The 20,829-nt window shown below is 37.8% G+C and overlaps 2 protein-coding genes across 5 annotated transcripts; both read left to right on the forward strand.

Moving 5' to 3' along the window:
- The first annotated feature begins 249 nt into the window (after positions 1-249).
- On the forward strand, positions 250-6,755 carry LOC308384972 (major histocompatibility complex class I-related gene protein-like). Of its 4 annotated transcripts, none has more exons than XM_080863674.1 (7): positions 250-353; positions 1,697-1,969; positions 2,322-2,600; positions 3,755-4,084; positions 5,497-5,601; positions 5,812-5,829; positions 6,528-6,755. In XM_080863674.1, exons 1-7 carry the CDS (start codon positions 305-307, stop codon positions 6,575-6,577), a joined length of 1,104 nt encoding a protein of 367 aa, XP_080719800.1. In that variant the 5' UTR covers positions 250-304; the 3' UTR covers positions 6,578-6,755. The 4 variants fall into 4 exon arrangements, with proteins under 4 accessions (XP_080719800.1, XP_080719801.1, XP_080719799.1 ...); XM_080863675.1 differs by having other exon boundaries at positions 5,816-5,829; XM_080863673.1 differs by lacking the exons at positions 5,812-5,829; positions 6,528-6,755 and having other exon boundaries at positions 5,497-5,752.
- An 8,355-nt stretch (positions 6,756-15,110) lies between these two features.
- Positions 15,111-18,122, forward strand: LOC308384980 (major histocompatibility complex class I-related gene protein-like; the record flags this gene model as incomplete). Its single annotated transcript, XM_080863688.1, has 6 exons — positions 15,111-15,159; positions 16,109-16,369; positions 16,491-16,769; positions 16,885-17,187; positions 17,577-17,681; positions 18,073-18,122. 6 exons carry the CDS (start codon positions 15,111-15,113, stop codon positions 18,120-18,122), a joined length of 1,047 nt encoding a protein of 348 aa, XP_080719814.1.
- Between the last annotated feature and the right edge of the window lie 2,707 nt (positions 18,123-20,829).

Genomic DNA, 20,829 nt, shown 5'->3' on the forward strand with positions numbered 1-20,829 from the left:
ACGTGGTTACTAGTTTGGAGATGGTAGATGTGCTATTTTAATATTATTTTATTTGTAATTTTAAATGTATTCATTTTTAAGGCACTGTATTTTGTTATGTATTTATTTATTAAGTTATAATTTATTATAGACTAACTTAATTTATTACAGACCTACTTATTACAGACCTTTAATGCCAAAATCACAACCCTCAGAAAGTAGCTTTTATTTTGAAATCAGGTAGTTTCCTGTGGGGGCTGGCTTTACCCAGTTTGAAGGCAGAAAAAACAGACTCTCACGATAAACACAGCAACACAAAAGCAACATGAAACCTGTGTATCTATTACTCCTCTGCTCTAATGTGGTATGTCCAGGTAAGATCATACATTAAATATTAAAAGTAGTTTACTTTATTATTACAGCTTGAATATGGCTAACTTTTATGAGTTGTCATTTTGTTTACTTCTCCTTATGCTTACCAGTTGGGCTCTGAAGAAATGTAACACACGCTCTTTGTATAGTATGTGTAATGTATTGTTAATTTGCAGTGGTCGAAGTTGTATAATGAGAAATGACATTTTGTGAAGTATTTCCTCCTTAAACTGTCCTATTTGTAAAGTGTTAAATTTGTCTCAGCAGGGTTACAAATGTATATGATGTCATACACAAGTGTTAACTAAGATTTACAAATGAGTATTAATATTTCGGTGCAGTTTTCAGTGCTCATAAATGTGTGCTCCAGTCCACATACAAAGGAATCTGAACACATACAATGTTTTACAAATGTGTGTGATAATGTGGTGGACATCTGGAATATTTGGCCTTATCTGTATTTTTTATGTTTGTTTGTTTTTTCAAATAAAACAGCTGATTCTGTTCATCTGGACGTAGCGTTTTCAGTCGGAGAAATATTTCATCACTCATCCGAGTGACTTCTTCAGTCTCAGCTGACTCCAGATTCCCCCAATTTTATAAATAGTAAAGTTGCATAACAACCGAAACTCGCACTGTTTCCTGACAATAAGCCACAATTATTTTTTTCAGACTGTCATGATCACACATAAATGATTGCAGACATTCCCAAACTCTGTGAATGGTAAAAGGTCAGGATCGAAGGTTATGTTGCTTTTAAGGTTGGGAAAACCTGCAGTCAGCAGAAGTCACTTGGATGAGTTTTTCTCTGAGAATGCTACGTCCAGATGAACAGAATCAACTCTGGGATTTTCTGACCTGGGTTTTTGAGCATGCATCAAGATAAATAGAATGAATCTTTTATTTTCTAAATAAATATAAAACACAGGAATCTGGGGGAAATCCAGCACTTGAACGCAGCTTACATTTGTTATCCCTCCCAAATAAATCAGGTGATATAATCAGGTGATCTGTGCACTGGCATTTAATGCTCTGTAAGTTAGCAAAAAGAATGCCACAAATATTCATAGACTTTTTTATGCACAGTGAAGTTTTTGAAAGTGTCAATGATCAGATTTGTGAAGCTAAACATAAATGGGCACATTAATTTTCATTATTTGTTCAGGTTTGGGTACACACATTTATAAGTACTCAAAAGTGCACATATATCATTGTACATGCGTCATAATTGATCACACACACCTGCTGTGGAGTCTGATTCATACCGAATTAATCATATTTCTGATTAATGTTTATATATTTCATTTATTTGTTTACTAACATTATAAACATTTTTGTCCCACAGTGAAACACTCATTGGTTAGTTTTGACACTGGTTCCTCTGGAAACCCAAACATCTCTGAGTTTGTGGGTTTCCCAGTAATTGATGGCATTCAGATGGCTTACTACTGTGACAGCAGCAACAAGATACTGGAAGCAAGACAGGACTGGGCGAAGAAAATATTAGATAATAACCCTCAGATGTTGGAGTCGCTCACTGATTATTGTTTTGTGGATCGGCCAAATCTATTCAGATTATGGATTTCTAGTTTGAAGCAGCAGTTAAACCAAAGCAGAGGTGCAGTGTTTTCTGTTATTTGTTTTGCCAAATCATCATAAATCATGTATATGCATAAACAAAACTGATTAATGTAAAAGATTGTTAGCATAATTAGTTATTTATTAGGTATAATAATACATTTTGTAATCATCAAACCTCACTAGTGTGCCCTAAAAAGAATAAAATAATTCATAAAAATAATTGTTCTCAATTTTAGTCTTGTATTAACAATGTTAAGATTTTAACTTTAAAAATTATAGATCATGTCTCTGTTTTATGTCTTGCATTATGTCTTTATTGTGCTTCTTACAGTTTATAGCCTCTGAGTTTCAGATGTTCGCTGTAATCTCTGTTTTCTCTCTCGCCTCAGCTGTCCATATTTTACAGATGATAGAAGGCTGTGAATGGGATGAAAACACCGGAGAGGTTATGGGGCTTTTACAGTACGGATATGATGGAGAAGACTTTCTTAAATTGGATCTGAAGACGCTGACGTGGATCGCACTGAAACCAGAGGCTGACATTGTCAAACAGAGTTGGGATGCTGACACAACCAGAATGAAAGACCGTGAAAAAATCCTCACTAAGATTTGTCCAGAGTGGCTGAAGATGTACGTGGAGAGTGGCAACAGCTCTCTGCAGAGAACAGGTAGAATCACATGACCTGATGCAGTAGTGTTTGTTTTACTTTGTATTATCTTTTGAAAAATAGTTATCATTGAAAGAGAAAATGGCAAAAACGTTTAAGTAGATTTAAAATTGAATGATTTAGAAGGTATGAAAACTGATATGAAGTTTTCCTGATAACTGCAGTTTTAGGTTTTGGATCAAAAACATCTTATATACATATTTAGGGCCTCTCTGCAATGTGACAAGATATCATGCCTTCAATCACACACAGAGTCAGTGAAGGGCAGAAAGTCTGATCATCTTAAATAATTGAAACAACAAAAGAAGAGGCCATCTCTCACCATGGCCATTTTGATTATAGCTCCTCTTCCAGCCTCCTTTCTTGTTCATATGCATTTTAGGAACTGAGACATCCTCCAGCATGATGTACTGCGACTGATTTCTGAATAACAGACAAGAGGACTAACAAGATAAGGAGGAAATTAGTGAAATGTCTCAAGAAAAGCAATTGTCAAAATGAAACAGGAAGTTTAAACAGTACCATTTAATAACCTCCTTTTTACTTTTAACTGAGAACATTTATACAGTAATTTAATGTTTTTGTGAGTAAAATTTACAGTCAGCAGGTCAACTTGTTCAGTGAAAGATCTTAATACAGTCATGCTGTAGTTCATCAGTGGTTTCCAAACAGTGAATGAGCCATTTTGCAGCTTCTCTTTTAGCTCCACCTGGTGGTGAATTTGGCTTCAGGTGATGTTAAAATTGATGGATGGATTAAGATAATATTTATTATGTTTGTGGTTGAAAGACTATTATTGACATGAACTGAAACTCATGATTTTTCATTAAGTATTAAGTATTCTTGTGTTCACAATTTCATTACTATATCTCAGAGTGTTTCGGGTTATTTTTAGTCTAAAAGATGTCATATTGTAGCCTTATGCAGCTGCTAGAAGCTGGTGATGAAAAGTTATATGTGTTATATGATCATATACATTAGATGTTTTAAATGTCTCTTGTATTTATCCTCCCCTCTCTAAAGAACTCTGAATTACCTTCTGTCTGAACAGTGCTACACAAATAAACTTGACATGACTTAAGATGATGATTGTTTGGCTCTAACGACTCTGTTTTGAATATTAGGTTTTGGTTGAATTCCTTTCCTTCTTCCAGTTCTTCCATCAGTGTCTCTCCTCCAGAAGACTCCCTCCTCTCCAGTCAGCTGCCACGCTACAGGTTTCTATCCTAACAGACCCTTGATGTTCTGGAGGAAAGATGGAGAGGAGCTTCATGAGGGTGTGGATCCTGGAGACATCCTCCCAAACAATGATGAGACCTTTCAGATGAGTGTTGATCTGAATATTTCATCAGTCACACCTGAAGACTGGGGGAGGTACGACTGTGTGTTTCATCTCTCTGGTGGTGAGGACATCCTTGTCACCAAACTCAATAAAACTGTGATCAGAACAAACTGGGGCAAAAAAATATTTAACACTGATGAAGGTGAGAGAAACATTTTTTTTGCCCGTATTGTGGATTGATTGTCTATAATGTTTCTGATTGTTTTGCCTTGTTATTTTTTGGACACAAAGAAGAATAACTGTTACTGTAGGAATAACTAATGGAGATCCTAACAGAGGAAAAAAATCTTTCTATTTTTTTCAGTGATTGTAAAATATAATAATTTTCTCTCTTTTGTTAATAATAATATTCTAACTTAATTCGATTCTAGCATCAAATCACAACAGTTGCAAATGTGAGTGAAGTTGGCCCCCCCACCTTCTTCAAATCCGACAAAAGTGGTATCAAACGTTTGTGCTACGTTTGTGCTGGTTTGTGCTGCAAAAATTTTCGTTTGTGCTCCTATCATTTTAAAGATATTAATAAAAATTTCTAGAGGTCATCAGAGGTCAACCAGACCCCCCACATTAATGGAATCAAACAAAACTGGTATCATTCAACTGTGCTATGTTTGTGCTGGTTTGTGCTGCTAAAATTGTCGTTTGTGCTGCTTCTGTTTTAAAGATATTAACGAAAATGTAAAGGTCAAAAGGTCAACCAGCCCCCCCCCCCCCCCCAATTACCCAAATCAAAGGAAAATGATGTCAAACATTTGTGCTACGTTTGTGCTGGTTTGTGCTGCAAAAATTTTCGTTTGTGCTGCTATCATTTTAAAGATATTAATAAAATAATGTCCTGATGCGTGCTCAATCATCCAGGTAAGTAAATTCCAAAAGGTTGATTCTGTTCATCTGGACATTTTCAGTGGGAGAAACGTTTTGTCACTCATCCAAGTGACTTCTTCAGTCTCAGCTGACTGCGGGTTTCTCCAACCTTATAAACAGTACATTTGCACAGCGAAGGAAACTAGCACCACTGAATGAACAATGGGTTGGGGGGTTAGTTCCATGATTGTTAGTATGCAAATTCTTATGACCATTGATCAACGACTACTAATCAAAGACACAGATTCTCGAATGGCCATGAGTACCATTCACAGAGAGTTGGGGAATGGCTGCAATCACAGCATTGTAAGATGGCGAAAGATGTACCCTCGGGCCCCCCTTCTCGATGCAGAGTTGGTCACCATCCTGACAGCTTGGTGGACGAAGCTGTCTCTCAGTCTGCCGTTTCTGAAGAAGCTGTTGAAGGGATGAGTGGAGTCACCTGTAATGGAGAGGACCTTCTGGATGAGGCAGGCGCAGTAGATCTCCTGGGGAGGGAGGCAAGAGAGGTCCCCACAATCCTCTCCGCTGCTCTCACTACCCGTTGTCATTTTTTTCCTGCAGGACCCAGTGTCATATTGTTATCTATGTCATTAGAGCGGATGGATCGATATACTTTTGTTTTAAACTACTTTAACTGCACATTTTATCCTATATGTTTATTTTCATTTGTTTTTCTTTACTGAGCAGAGACGTCCTCTGACATGCTGTTCAACACCATCGCTGCAGTCGTTGTTTTTGTTGTTCTCAATCTCATTGCTGCTGCTGGATTTGCTGTTTGGAAAAAGAGGAAAGGTGAGGGATTCAAAGAAACTGAGTTCACCAGTCAATCAGTAGCAGATGGGAAATGCTCAGTTAGATTATTTCTGTTGTACTTTTTACATTAGACATGGTTCTTTCTGAATTTATGTGAGGAAAACACGAGATTTTCAGGCACTTCGAAATGTTAAAAACTCATTTGCCTTTTGTTTTGTTTTTCTTGTTTGTTTGTTTTTTAAATTTCAGACAGACGGCCAACATCTTGTAAGTTCCCCTTCCTTGTCTCACTTTGTGACATGCACTCTGGATTTAAAACAAGGATTTTAATAATATTACCAATGGATTTATTCCCATCCTTTTTCAAGACATTTGCTTCAGATTCCTTTATTATCATATAGATCTGTTTAATACTGTGATGCATCAAACACTCTGGTTTTAATCAAGCATTTAATATTAGACCAAGATAAGCTGAGTAAAAGAAAATTGCAGTTTTTAAATTGTTTTATTCATTAACGGAAAAAAAGATATCCAAACCTAGACTCTGAATGAATAAGTTGCTCTAAGTTGATTTTCTTAAGTAAACTTTTTTGAGGCAACGACTTTGCACAATTTTTTTAAGGGAACTAATTAGATTTTACAGTGTATCTTTACAGTGTATCTGTCACTATGTAAAAAAACAACTTGTGACTTTTTTATGATTTGCAGCAAAACATGGTGCCAGGTTAACCTTCACGTGCATGACCCATGTCTGTTTGTGCCTTAGAGTGAAAAAGATAATTATTTTTTATAAATGAATTCTTGCTGATGCAGTTTCTCTTTCTCATTTATAGTCTAGCTCACTTGCTCTGCCTCACTTGAACTGAAAAATTGAGAGGTTTTCATTTTTACTTATTGAGCTGCGGAACATTTTACAAACAGATAAAGAGAAATCCAGACTGAAGGTTTTTGATTTTTCTTTTCAGCTCCTGACAAAGGATCTGAGCTGTCAGAGCGACTAAATCAACAAGGCTGACTGTCGTGTCTCCCTTCCCACCACATCTCAAAAGGTTCTCTATTAGACTGAGAGCCGGTGACTGCAGAGGGCATTACAGACTCAGTAACTCGTGAACTCACTTTGTGACATGTCGTGTTATCCTGCTGGAAGGACAACATGTTGACACGCTGGTCATAAAGGAGTGGACATGGTGGGCAACATAGTAGTTGCTGATAACAATCAGGGACGCTGTGGGGTAATATATCCTCCATTGCCAACACCATTAACCAGCAGCAGAACATCAGTCTTATTTTTTGTGTGACATGTCATTATGGTTGACAGCAATGACAGCTTAAGCTGATGTAATTTTGTAAAAACTGTGTCTAGGTCAAGGCCACGCCCTTCAGCAGGAGTTGTGCTCTCTGAGTGCTTCTGCACTTCAGGTGCCCTGGCTAACATTTCTTTCCAAAAAACACTGAACAAACAGGAGGACTCGGAGAGCGCAGCGCCCCACGGATGGCAAAACTTTACAGCTGTTGTTTGATGTCTTCATTACAACATGCTGAATTGGCTGAAATCTTTCTATAAGCTGTAAAAACCTGAGATGATTCCCTTATCCCCAGATGAACAGAATCAACTTTTGGAGATTTACTTACCTGGATGATTGAGCATGCATCAAGATGTAACTCTTCATTGTTTGTAAGCTTTAGAAGCATTATATTACAGTTTGTTTTGTGCACATAGTCACGGCGGTTTTGATCCTCAGTTTTGTATTGTATAACAGCCATTGAGCTAACGGCAGGAGCTAGAAATGTTGCTATTATTATCCATTTGGTGAGGAAACATGTTCCGATATATGTTTAGTAACCACTTTAGTATTTTGGTTTATTATTTAGCTTTTGCTTCCACTCTGTGACATTGAGCAGTACAGGATGTGAAATATTTATGTTCATTTTCATTGCAATAAACAACTGCATGAGAGAAGCAAGTCAAAATCACTCTCGTGATTCTTTCCCCTGTTTTCAGGGGCAACATGAACACGATCCATCAAAATTGTGCGTAATATAAAGTTTTTACTGATTTTCACATATGGTGTGACCAGACAGACAAACAGAACAGATTACATGCTCCCTCTCTTCGGGGAGCATCAAGGAAGTTGTTTCTAAGTACTAAAGATGTAACGCTATATTTAAGTTTATACTTTTATATAGATTAATCCTGTTAAAATAATTACCAGTTTGCAAGAACCTAGGGGGTCACTGGTGAATTATTGCCATTTACATCAAATTATGCATGAAGTTAGAAAATATTTACACCCTTTGTTAAGAGACAAGAGCAGTTCAACACGGTGAAATCACACTTTTATTAATGCAGCATGGCACTGAATGTAACTTTACAAGGAATCCAGTCATAATTATACAAACAAGATCACAAGAGCTTCTGTTTTGACCACCAAGTGCCAATTGAGTTGTATTATGATGATACACTATAACACACATGATAATGCATGTGTGTGACTTCCAACCTTTTCAGATAGCGGTGAGAATTTTTGTACACAAATGCATTCTTGAGTGAATTGAATCTAGCAATGTTTGCCAAATCATTACTGCTTTTGAAACCTAACTTTCAGATGAGTGTTGATCTGAACTTTTCAGTTATTTATTTGTAAAAAATGTTTGGAATCATGTATGATTTCGTTTCCACTTCTCACGTGTGCACCACTTTGTGTTGGTCTTTCACGTGGAATTCCAATAAAATTGATTCATGTTTGTGGCTGTAATGTGACAAAATGTGGGAAAGTTCAAGGGGGCCGAATACTTTTGCAAGCCACTGTATATGAATATCTGCTTATTATTTTACTGGATCATTATTCTGACAATGACAAGACTGAAGCTACCTTTCCTCTGATAGGTATAACTCCCCTAGAATGAAAAAAAAACAATAAAAGACTAATCTCACTGCCAAATTTAATGTTTTCCTTAAAAAAATAAACCCTCTGAAAAACCAGAGGTGTGGAAACACACTGACAGCCTGTTTCCTCAGTTGGGACTTTCCTTATTGCAGAGATGTCGATTTGTGTTGCCCTCTGGTGGTAACATGGGAAAACACACACTGAGCCTGAGGATTCACCGAAATGAAAACTGTTGGTATGCATGCGTTTGTTACAGGTTTCATTCATCCTTGCACATTTAGTGTGTATGTGTTTCTGTTCATGAAATCTGTTTTCACCAGTTGATTATGTATCATATTAGAACAAGATGAGATTTAAAAATACAATCAGGAAGTCAGTAAAAAAAGAAGTATAAGAAATCCACACAGCAAGTTTAAAATTTCAGTGTACCTAAACATCAGAAAACAGTGACTCCAAAAGTGAAAATTACATGTTTGAAGTAAATTTCTAAAAAATCTGTAGATGTCGTTGTTCAATAGAAAACAAATGGATGCTGTTTTAAAAATGTAGCAAAGCTGGAATAAAGTTAGAGGCAGCCAATGGAAACATCACCACTGAGTCATTGTTCACATGTGAATGACTCATTACAGGTGAATGCTGACTCTTTAGCCATTTACAGTTTCTTTCTTCAAAGATGACGGTGGGAAGTAAACAGATATTAGAATATAGTGTTTGTGATGTGTGAGTGGTGATAAGATGTCCATAAACACCACAAAGTTAATCAAGCCATGTAATAACAACATATGACAGAACATAATAGTGCAAAAGCAACATGATGAATCTCTTTTCAGAGAAAACTAGGTTTTGTATAAAGTGTACACTCACAAACCTGTCAAATCTGCATTTGAAATGTTGGCTACCACAGCAGTATAGTATTGCAACTTGGCATTTGGGTCTTTTAACTAAAATAGGAAAATAGGAACATAAATATTGCCATCATTGCCAGACCTGGCCCACATCTGGTTGACATACACCCTGCCGTGACACCAGTCAGTCAGAAGTGCCAGCTTGATGCCGGATCCGGGCCAGACCTGTTTTCTATGGGTCTGGACCACATAGACCAAACCACAATCTGTCCAGATGTGGCATGCAATCACATAGACAGTGCCATCTACGCCAGGTCTGGCCCACATCTGGTTGACATACCACTTACCATGCCAGAAGTCAGCCAGCAGTGCCGGCTTGACACCAGATCCGGGCCAGACCTGTTTGCTATGTGGGTTTGTGACAACAGTCTGTGGCACTGGAGTAATCCATGTTAGAGTCTTCAGGTCCAAAGATATAAAGTCTTCTCCATCATAACTGTTGATAACCAATAATGTACTTTGTGCTTCTGTAAAAACCTGTATAGCTACAACTGTTTGACATCAAGCCAGGAAAAACATTTTTTCTGACGTACCTCCAGTGTGGTTAAAGCGTTCCTGAAACTTGTTACTTTCGGATTTAAAGATCTGTTTACAGTTCTGTGTGCTGCTGTTCCAGTGATCATCTAATATGGTGCTCATCCAGTCTTGCCTGAGCTACATTTTCTTGTCACGGTAAGCCATCTCTACTTCGTTAGGTAAAGCAGCAGCTACAAAATCTGGGAAATATGTAATAAACAAAAAAGTGTGAAATAACTCAAAATGTGTTTTACATTTTCTCCAAAATAGCCACCCTTTGCTTTGATTACTGCTTTGCACACTCTTGGGATTCTCTCAATGGGCTTCATGAGGTCGTCACCTGAAATGGAGTTCCCAGAGATGCTGGGCTTGAGCTTGAGATGCTGAGCCACTTGTTGGCCCCTTTTGCCTTCACTCTGCGGTCCATCTCATCCCAAACCATCTCATGACTGTGGAGACAGGACTCCATCACTCTCCTTCTCAGTCAAGTAGCCCTTACACAGCCTGAAGGTGTGTTTGGGGTCATTGTCCTGTTGAAAAATAAATCATGGTCCAACTAAAAGCAAACTGGATGGGACAGCATGTCGCTGCAGGATGCTGTGGTAGCCATGCTGTTTCAGTGTGCCTTCAATTTTGAATAAATCCTCGACAGTGTCACCAGCACACCTCCTCCTCCATGCTTGGAGGCGGGAGCTATGCATGTAGAGACCATCCATTCACCTTTTCTGTGTCACACAAAGACACAGCGGGTGGAACAAAAGCTCTCAAATTTGGACTCATCAGACCAAAGCACAGATTTCCACTGGTCTAGTGTCCATTCCTTGTGTTTCTTGGCCCAAATAAATCTTTCCTGCCTGTTGCTTTTCCTTAGTCGTGGTTTCTCAGTAGTTATTTGACCATAAAGGCCTGATTCACACAGTCTCCTCTAAGCAGTTGATGTTGAGCTGTGTCTGCTACTGGAACTCTGTGTGGCATTTACCTGGGCTCTAATCTGAGGTGCTGTTAACTTGGGATTTCTGAAGCTGGTGACTCGGATGAATTTATCCTCAGCAGCAGAGGTCTTGGTCTACCTTTCCTGGGGCGGTCCTCATGTGAGCCAGTTTCATCGTAGCACTTGATGGTTTTTGTGACTGCACTTGGTGACACATTCAAAGTTTTAGCAATTTTCTGGATTGACTGACCTTCAGTTTTTAAAATAACAATGGACTGTCGTTTCTCTTACCTAGCTGATTTGTTCTTGCCATAATATGACAGTATAACAGTTGTCAAATAGGGCTGTCAGCTGTGTACCAACCTGACTTCTGTACAACACAGCTGATGGTCTCAACCCCATTAAAAATGGCAAGAAATTCCACAAATGACCCTGACAAGGCACACGCGTGAAGTGAAAACCATTCATGATGCACACTGAGAGAAGGCCAAGGGTTTGTAGTGCTGTCAACAAAGAGTGGCTAATTTGAGTAATCCAAATATGTCATAAGACATGTTTTGTCACAGCTGCGGCAGCAGTCGTGTGGTGTTTGTAAAGGAGGACCCAAGATGCAGACCAAGGGAGGGATGGGCGTGAGCTTTTATTTACAGTGGATGATGACAAACAGAGGCAAGGATGACGAGTAAGGAACTAAGAAATAACCTAGACTGAAAACTAGAAAACAAACCTGAACCTATAATGTTTGGGGAGAAACATGGGATGGAGGATGGAGGATGGAGAACGATGAACAGAGAATGCAGAGAGACACAGAGATACACCGAGTTACACAGACGAACTGATGACGAGCATAGGTAGACACACACTATGATTACACACAAGGTAATCAGGAAATGACACACAGCTGAACCTAATGGGCATGACAAGACACAGACCTTCAAAGTAAAACAGGAAAACGCAAACTGTTTTACAAACACAAACTCAGGGACATGAACGGAGCACCGGGGGAGGGACAAAGCTAGGAATAGCAAAACACTAAGAATCAAAACCCTAAGAACTAACAAAGACACATCTAGAAATCAAAGATTAATGATACCAAACAGAAAACACTGGGTCACCGACCCAGGACTATGACATGTTTAGAGTTATTTATCATGTTTTTCTCCGCTGCATTATTCCATATATCTTGCTTGATATATCTGATGTCTTCAGTTTGTATCTAAAATTCAATTCAACTCAGTTGTATTTATACAGGGAGTGCAGAATTATTAGGCAAATGAGTATTTTGTCCACATCAACCTCTTCATGCATGTTGTCTTACTCAAAAGAAGGACTTGACAGGCTCAGAAAAGTCAAAAATAGTGAGATATCTTGCAGAGGGATGCAGCAGTCTCAAAACTGCAAAGCTTCTGAAGCGTGATCATCGAACAATCAAGCGTTTCATTCAAAATAGTCAACAGGGTCGCAAGAAGCGTGTGGAAAAACCAAGGCGCAAAATAACTGCCCATGAACTGAGAAAAGTCAAGCGTGCAGCTGCCAAGATGCCACTTGCCACCAGTTTGGCCATATTTCAGAGCTGCAACATCACTGGAGTGCCCAAAAGCACAAGGTGTGCAATACTCAGAGACATGGCCAAGGTAAGAAAGGCTGAAAGACGACCACCACTGAACAAGACACACAAGCTGAAACGTCAAGACTGGGCCAAGAAATATCTCAAGACTGGTTTTTCTAAGGTTTTATGGACTGATGAAATGAGAGTGAGTCTTGATGGGCCAGATGGATGGGCCCGTGGCTGGATTGGTAAAGGGCAGAGAGCTCCAGTCCGACTCAGACGCCAGCAAGGTGGAGGTGGAGTACTGGTTTGGGCTGGTATCATCAAAGATGAGCTTGTGGGGCCTTTTCGGGTTGAGGATGGAGTCAAGCTCAACTCCCAGTCCTACTGCCAGTTTCTGGAAGACACCTTCTTCAAGCAGTGGTACAGGAAGAAGTCTGCATCCTTCAAGAAAAACATGATTTTCATGCAGGACAATGCTCCATCACACGGGTCCAAGTACTCCACAGCGTGGCTGGCAAGAAAGGGTATAAAAGAAGAAAAACTAATGACATGGCCTCCTTGTTCACCTGATCTGAACCCCATTGAGAACCTGTGGGCCATCATCAAATGTGAGATTTACAAGGAGGGAAAACAGTACACCTCTCTGAACAGTGTCTGGGAGGCTGTGGTTGCTGCTGCACGCAATGTTGATGGTGAACAGATCAAAACACTGACAGAATCCATGGATGGCAGGCTTTTGAGTGTCCTTGCAAAGAAAGGTGGCTATATTGGTCGCTGATTTGTTTTTGTTTGGTTTTTGAATGTCAGAAATGTATATTTGTGAATGTGGAGATGTTATATTGGTTTCACTGGTAAAAATAAATAATTGAAATGGGTATATATTTATTTTTTGTTAAGTTGCCTAATAATTATGCACAGTAATAGTCACCTGCACACACAGATATCCCCCTAAAATAGCTAAAACTAAAAACAAACTAAAAACTACTTCCAAAAACATTCAGCTTTGATATTAATGAGTTTTTTGGGTTCATTGAGAACATGGTTGTTGTTCAATAATAAAATTATTCCTCAAAAATACAACTTGCCTAATAATTCTGCACTCCCTGTATAGCGCCAAATCACAACAACAGTTGCCTCAAGGCGCTTTATATTGTACAGTATATATATATATATATATATATATATATATATATATATATATATATATATATATATATATATATATATATATATATATATATATACTGTACAATATAAAGCCTAATCTTGAAAGTAGAGATAGTGTCTGTCTCCCGAATCCAAACTGGAAGCTGGTTCCACAGAAGAGGGGCCTGAAAACTGAAAGCTCTGCCTCCCATTCTACTTTTAAATACTCTAGGAACAACAAGTATGCCTGCAGAGCGAGAGCGAAGTGCTCTAATAGGGTGACATGGTACTACAAGGTCATTAACAGCCAAGAAGTGTGGCGGAGCCCGATTGGGACCTTTGGGTCTTTAGGTTTTGTTTTGAATCATTCTCTTCCCTGATCAGGGTATTTTTATGCTGTAAATAAAGTGTATTTGGTGAATAGACACATAGCTCAATACATGAGTGGGGCCAAGACAGGAATAACCAGTAACACCAGCGGAGAACACCAGTTCCTGCTAGGTAGAGCAGTCACTCGAGACTGTAGACTAGACTGACCAACCTGTAGACTGCCTAAGTGGACTACAAGAAAGCCTATGACAGTGCCTCACACATTGATCCTGGAATTCCTGGAACTGTACAAGATCATCAGAACCCTAAGAGCCTTCAATAGCACCTTAGTGGAGCTGATGTGGCATTGGTACTGTTGAGTGGAGAGCATAGTGTATATGAATAGTGTATATGAATGTTGCATAAAAAGAAATCGAAAGTGTGAAGGGGTGAATGAAGCATGTTGTATAAAACGCTTTGACTGCTCAGGTAGAGTAAAACTCACAATCAGTTCATTTAGGGAAGAATCATAATTTAGGTAAAACTACACCATTTGTGACAATCATAATATCAATCTGACTTTGAATTACACATTTAATGACGCAAAAAATGTTATGCATGCAGTTTGCATCCTTTAAATTCACATTGGCATTAAAAGATCTTGGACTTGTGTAACCTGCCTGCCTTCATTTTAGACTAATAGCAACAACTTCCACAAAAATCCCCCAAAACACAAATGTGTGTCCTCATAATTCTATCATTAAGTTGTTCATCTAAAGTAGCTCCATTTAAACAGTCTAATTTCAGTGCAGGTTTCGAGTTTGATGCTATAATTATAAGAAAAAACACATATTAAATTATCTATTTGCATAAGTACTTGTAACTCAGTTGCCTGAAACCTGCAGTATATAGGGGATGTAGTTTTACTAAATAATAATGTTTAACATTTTTGCAGGGTTTTTTTCTTTTTCTTATTAACCAAGCTGACTTTTGCAACTCAATTGAAGCAACAGAAGTAGTATTTATAAAAAAAATAAATCTCTCTAAAGTATCTGAAACCAGAGTTTGTGTCCTGTTTTGTGTCCTTGTTATGCTTTCAGGTGGAATCCAGTGTGCATGCCATGGTAAAAACAGAGAGACTGTTGGAGGCACACAGTCGGTTTAATGTTTAATTTTTTCTGACTCAGACAACTTCGCCCCAGCCTAACAGAAAACAGAACTTGAACAAGTCACGCAACCACTTGCAGTTGTTTTTGTCTGTTGTTTTTCTTGTTTTAGTGAATGTGAAAATGGAAAAAAAGATGAAGTGTGTGCTTATATTACTCCTCTGTTCTCCTGCTGCATCTCCAGGTAAGATATTTTATTCAAAGTTTATTTAAGTTTTTATTTAAAAAATATTTCTCTTGACTTACAGCAAATTGCATTGTAAGAGATTTGGTCTTTTACTTTTGCTATGAGCTGTCGCCATTTTACGCCTGACATGGACTACTAACAACACCTAACTCGTCAAAAAGACACAGGGAGATATTTAAGCATATAGAAGAGAAATTTTAGATCAGCAGCTGTGGCTATGCTTTTACAGATCTTTTGTTCAAAGTATCCTCTCTTGTGACATCCTTGTGTTTTTCACAAACTGGACTGTAGCTGAAAGGAAAGCACTACAGAGTGTTACAGAACATTATACACACAGTTAAGTTATTTAAAAAATATTAACTTATTCTAAAAGCAGGTTACTTGATCTTTTATTTTCTATTTTATCCTTTTAACTTACACAATGTGGTGAAAATGTTTCTTTTCTTTTATGTGTTCATTACATGTTTTAGCAATGTCACTTTTGGGTCATTTAAAAGGTGCACATATGAAAGAGCATTCAGCTTTAACTTTATTGCACACACACAGTTACAACTCTGAGAAAGTTGGTGACACCCAGTCGGGGGAAATTCAACAGGTGAAGTCTTTTGTTCTGTGTCCTTGAGGATGGGTGGAAGAGACAAGGGGCAATCACTGTAATAGGAGATAAGGTTATAACATCTCTCCTTTTCTGGAGAAGGTCAAGGGTACATCTGGTTACATCTGCTTGACTGTATTTAAAATTGACTGTGCTGTTCATCTTCAGAGATTCCTATCAGTGCCCTGTTGAATGGCCATTTTCTCACTCAAGATTGAGATTTAAAGGTGCTAATTTAATTAATTAAAATGATGAATCTGAACCAAGTTTTAGTTTTTATTTAACCTTCTTAAATGGTACAGAAATCATATAATACAAATGTCATCTGATTTTGTCCTGCCAATTTTACAGTAAAACACTCCCTGAAGTTTTTCTCCACTGAAACCTCTGGAGTCCAGAGTATCCCAGAGTTTGTGGCTGGTGCACTTGTTGATGAAGTTCAGATAGGTGACTTCAACAGTGTAAGAGGAGCAGAGCTAAAGAAAGACTGGATTAAATTCTTTGAGGATCATCCTCAGCACCTGGAGTGGTATAGTTTACAATCTAATGACAGTCATCACTTCTTTAAGGCTACAATTAAGACTTTGAGGCAACGTTTCAACCAAACTGAAGGTACTGATTTGTTTCACTTGTTACTTTTCTAATGTTGATTTGTCCCAAAGGTGCAGTTTCACTATGCTGTGCTGACATTGTACTGCTTTACCACAGTTACTGTTACTTTCTCTCTTTTCAGGTGTTCATATCATCCAGAGGATGAATGGCTGTGAGTGGAATAATGAGACTGGTGAGATTAATGGGTTCAATCTGTACAGTTATGATGGAGAAGACCTTCTAGCATTGGACCTGCAGACACTGACATGGATCACTCCAAAACCACAGGCTGTCATCACCAAACTGAGATGGGATGCTCAAAAAACTCGATTAGAATTAAACAAAAACTTTTTAGGTCATCGGTGCCCTGAGTTTTTAAAGGAGTATTTGCAGTATGGGAGGAGCTTTCTGCAGACAGCAGGTAGGATTACAGAATCTGATGAAACATAATAGAATAGAAAGTTAATATGGATTTCTTGCATTAAAAGTAAAATAAAATTCAAAAAAGAATGTGACAACTGCCAATCTCTCTCCAGTTCTTCCCTCAGTGTCTCTCCTCCAGAAGACTCCCTCCTCTCCAATCAGCTGCCACGCTACAGGTTTCTATCCTGACAGAGGTTTGATGTTCTGGAGGAAAGATGGAGAGGAGATTCATGAAGGTGTAGATCCCGGAGAGATCCTCCCCAACAATGATGGGACCTTCCAGTTGAGTGTTGATTTGAAACTTTCATCAGTCACACCTGAAGATTGGCAGAGGTACGACTGTGTGTTTCAGCTCTCTGGTGTGAACGAGGACATCATCACCAAACTGGACAAAACAGCGATCAGGACCAACTGGAGTAAGACTGGATCCTGCAGGGTTTGAAAACTGAGTTTGATATTATGAAGTTGTTAACTAAACAGTTTAGTTGTCAAATTTAATTCCTAACTGCCATTCTTATTGATCAATAAAGACAAGTCTTTACAAGTGTAGCATAAGTCTGGCGTAAAAATGGCATCTCAAACTGGGTTAAAGTAATGAAGTACCATTTGCATTATGGTGTATCACTACTTTAGAGTGCACAAGGCGCATAACTAATGCTTAAGTAATGAAGTTTTGATGGCTTTGTGTGACATTTAGCGATGTTAGACTCATCAACTATCAGGTCCTTGATTTTCTCTCCACTTATTCTTTAGTAACTGCACACATTTTGGTTCATTATTATAAGTGTTGTCATATTTTGTTCAGCAGAAAAGCCCACTGACATGGGAACCTTCATCGCTGCTGCAGTGATTGTTCTAGCTTTCACCATCATCACAGCTGTGACATTTTTGACCTACATAAATAAAAAATGTGAGAAATCTAAAGTTTAGTTCAAGTTCATGTCAAGTAAAATGATTATAGGGCAGTAGAAGGATGAGGTGAGAAGGAAATAATCAAAGTAAAAAGGAAATTGACACAAAATTACAACAGATATGGTTGATTTTAGTTTGTTTCAGCTAAATGTTCTACATCCTGTAAGTAATGTAGAACATTTATTAGAGATATAATATGCATTATTTAATTGTAAAACAAAGTACAGACTTGTTCTTTTTTGTTACACATGATCTGATCACTTGAACAGCCCTGATCTCCCTCTCACTTTCATAGCTGGGAAGCAAAGGCCATGTATTCAATAATCACTAGAAATTACACCCTTGAAAAGGCTAAAATATGTGTAAACTGTATGCTTTTGATCTTCCAGCTCTTGACGATGGCTCTGAGCAGTCTGAGAGACTAAATCCACAAAGCTGAGTGTCCTAAGAAGTTCTTCACTCCGCTCTCTGTATGACTTTCCTCCAGCTGCTGCTGTCGCCTCAGTGTTTCAAATACATATGTTAAAAACACCAGTGAATAAATTAGGCACAGGTAATGATCACATTCTTCTGCACTTGTTGTAAATTAGTGCATGGTCAGACATCTGTATGCAGCTCCTGTGTGTACATTTCATGCATTTGTGATTTTATTTTGCTTCAGTATGTAGTCACAGTATCGATGCAGCAGTATCACAAGTCTTCTACAAAGCAAAACTAACTTTATTGATAGATATGTATCTGATGATGACTGTTTGGTAGAACTGAAGTGTGTAATTTTATTGAGAAATTGGAATCGTACAAAGCATGTGGTATTTTCCAAATGACACTAAAATATCTGAAGGATGACAGCAACAGACTCTCATTTGGAAATGAAATTTTGTCATTTTATTATTTCATTATAAAGTTGTATGAAAATTCTCCATATTGAAGATGCACTGAATCACATGACCCCCTATGAACAAAGACTTGGCAACAGTTGGTTGAAACATTACAATTAGATTTTGTTCCTATTAATTTTATATATTTATTTGTGTTTCTTTTATTTTAATTCTAAATTTTATTTTGATTAAAAATAGTTCATATACTTTTTATTTTGGTTAAGTAAAGAATGTTGCTTCAGATGTGAGCTCTGCTTTGATGCTCTAATAAAAATGTTCTCTGATGTTTTTTTTGTTGTTGTATTTTTTAAATCTTCAGAATTTGAACATTTCTATCTATCACTGATTTAAATGGATTCATAGTTTTCTCACTCTGAATGTTGTAAATTGCCTTCTGGCTTTAGCTGGGAGCATACAGATTCCTGATATTGTCAAGGTTCTGGGTCTTGGACTGAGTTTATTTTGTTTGAGTATTTCTGTGCTATTATGATTTAAGTTTCACTAGTCAGTCCTGAATTTATTCTTGTTATTGCTGCAAAGTTTTCCTGTAATTTCTTGTTTTTGAGGTTTCCTTTGTGTCGTTGTCCTGTGTCCCTCGCTTTCTCTCGGTCTGTGGGTGTGTATGTCCTTGCGTCTTGTTTCCCTTTTCTATTTAATGTTGCCTCCCTTGTGTTTCCATGTTACCCCTGTCTCTCGTGTGTATTTATGTATGTTCTTCACAGCCCGTTTTGCGTCTCTCCTTCTTTCTCCAGCTCTCTCTCTTTCCCTCCATAACTTGTCTCCCTTCCCTCTTTGTGTTTCCTTCCTCTGTCTCCCCAGTCGATCCTCTTCTAATGTTCCTGCCTGTGTCTTGCTGTGTGTTTTATTTTGACAGTCTCTCGTTTTGTGTTCACTTTCCTTTGTTCATTGTCAGGTTATCTGTTATTTATGTGTCATTGTGGTAGGACTCGACTTAAGCGGTCAAAGAAGTGCAGGAGACTGATGCTGTCCAGTGTAGCAAGTGATTTATTCACCATTTTGTGGCCCAAACAATATTTACAAAGAAACAAATAAGAAACTCAACTCTATAATTAACTCAATTCAAATAAACATAACTGAACTTAAATCAACAGAAATTAAGGTCAAACTGCACACAGCTACACTGACCTGAACCTTTCTCTCCCAAAACACCTGAGTTCTTCTGCTTAAATAGTCCACTTAACCAAACAATTTCTCCTCTGGACTATTCCATTCAGTAGGTAGGTAAGATGAACATGATTATATTCAAACCTCTACTACTCCTCTTTACTGGCAACATAAACTCTGGTGTAATCAATACATATTACAACAATAAATCTATTTCTTCTCAAACCCTCTAAAATCAACTTTATTAAATTATATTATATATTATATATAGAATATATATAATATATATATTATTATATAGAATGTTAACTAAGAATATAGACAAATGGTCTTCTCACCCACTTTGTCACAGTCATGTTCAGGTAATCGTGTTTAAGTGGTTCATATCCAGGGTTCATGTTGTCATGTCATGATATTCCAGTGTTTAGTCCAGTTAGTTTAGCCTTAGTTTCCTCTTGCCTTTTGCTTTGTATTGGTCACCACTTTTTGAATAAACAGCTTATCCTCACTTAAGTCAAGTTTCGTTTCCACGGGTTCATTAATTCCATAGAATTACTTCCATAGATGGTGACAGAGAGTACATAGCACTAAGAGATTTAAACCCCTTATATTAAAGTATTCTGTGAATGCAGCTTTTGTGGTATTTCATGTTTTTGAGTTGTAAACAGGAGACAGATAAGATATGATAACTCTTTATTGTCATTGCACAGTCATACATAGTACAATACTACAATGAAATGGGAAAACTGTCCCACATTGGCACTATGTACAACACAACACGACATGACATAACACAACACAGTAACTTAACTTAACAATAAAATGAATAATAAGTGTATGTGATCCTTTGCCATTACTGCTGCTAAACTGTCAAACAGTTCATATCAGAGTAGCTACCTCATGAGTGTTTCATATACAGGTCCTTCTCAAAAAATTAGCATATTGTGATAAAGTTCATTATTTTCTGCAATGTACTGATAAACATTAGACTTTCATATATTTTAGATTCATTACACACACTTGAAGTAGTTCAAGCCTTTCATTGTTTTAAGAAAACGCTGCACAACAAGAAGAGGTGACCGGACCCTGACGAAGATTGTGGAGAAGGACCGATTCCAGACCTTGGGGGACCTGCGGAAGCAG

The sequence above is a fragment of the Rhamphochromis sp. 'chilingali' genome (assembly GCF_963969265.1).
Source record: "Rhamphochromis sp. 'chilingali' genome assembly, chromosome: 17".
Taxonomy (NCBI): Eukaryota; Metazoa; Chordata; class Actinopteri; order Cichliformes; family Cichlidae; genus Rhamphochromis; species Rhamphochromis sp. 'chilingali'.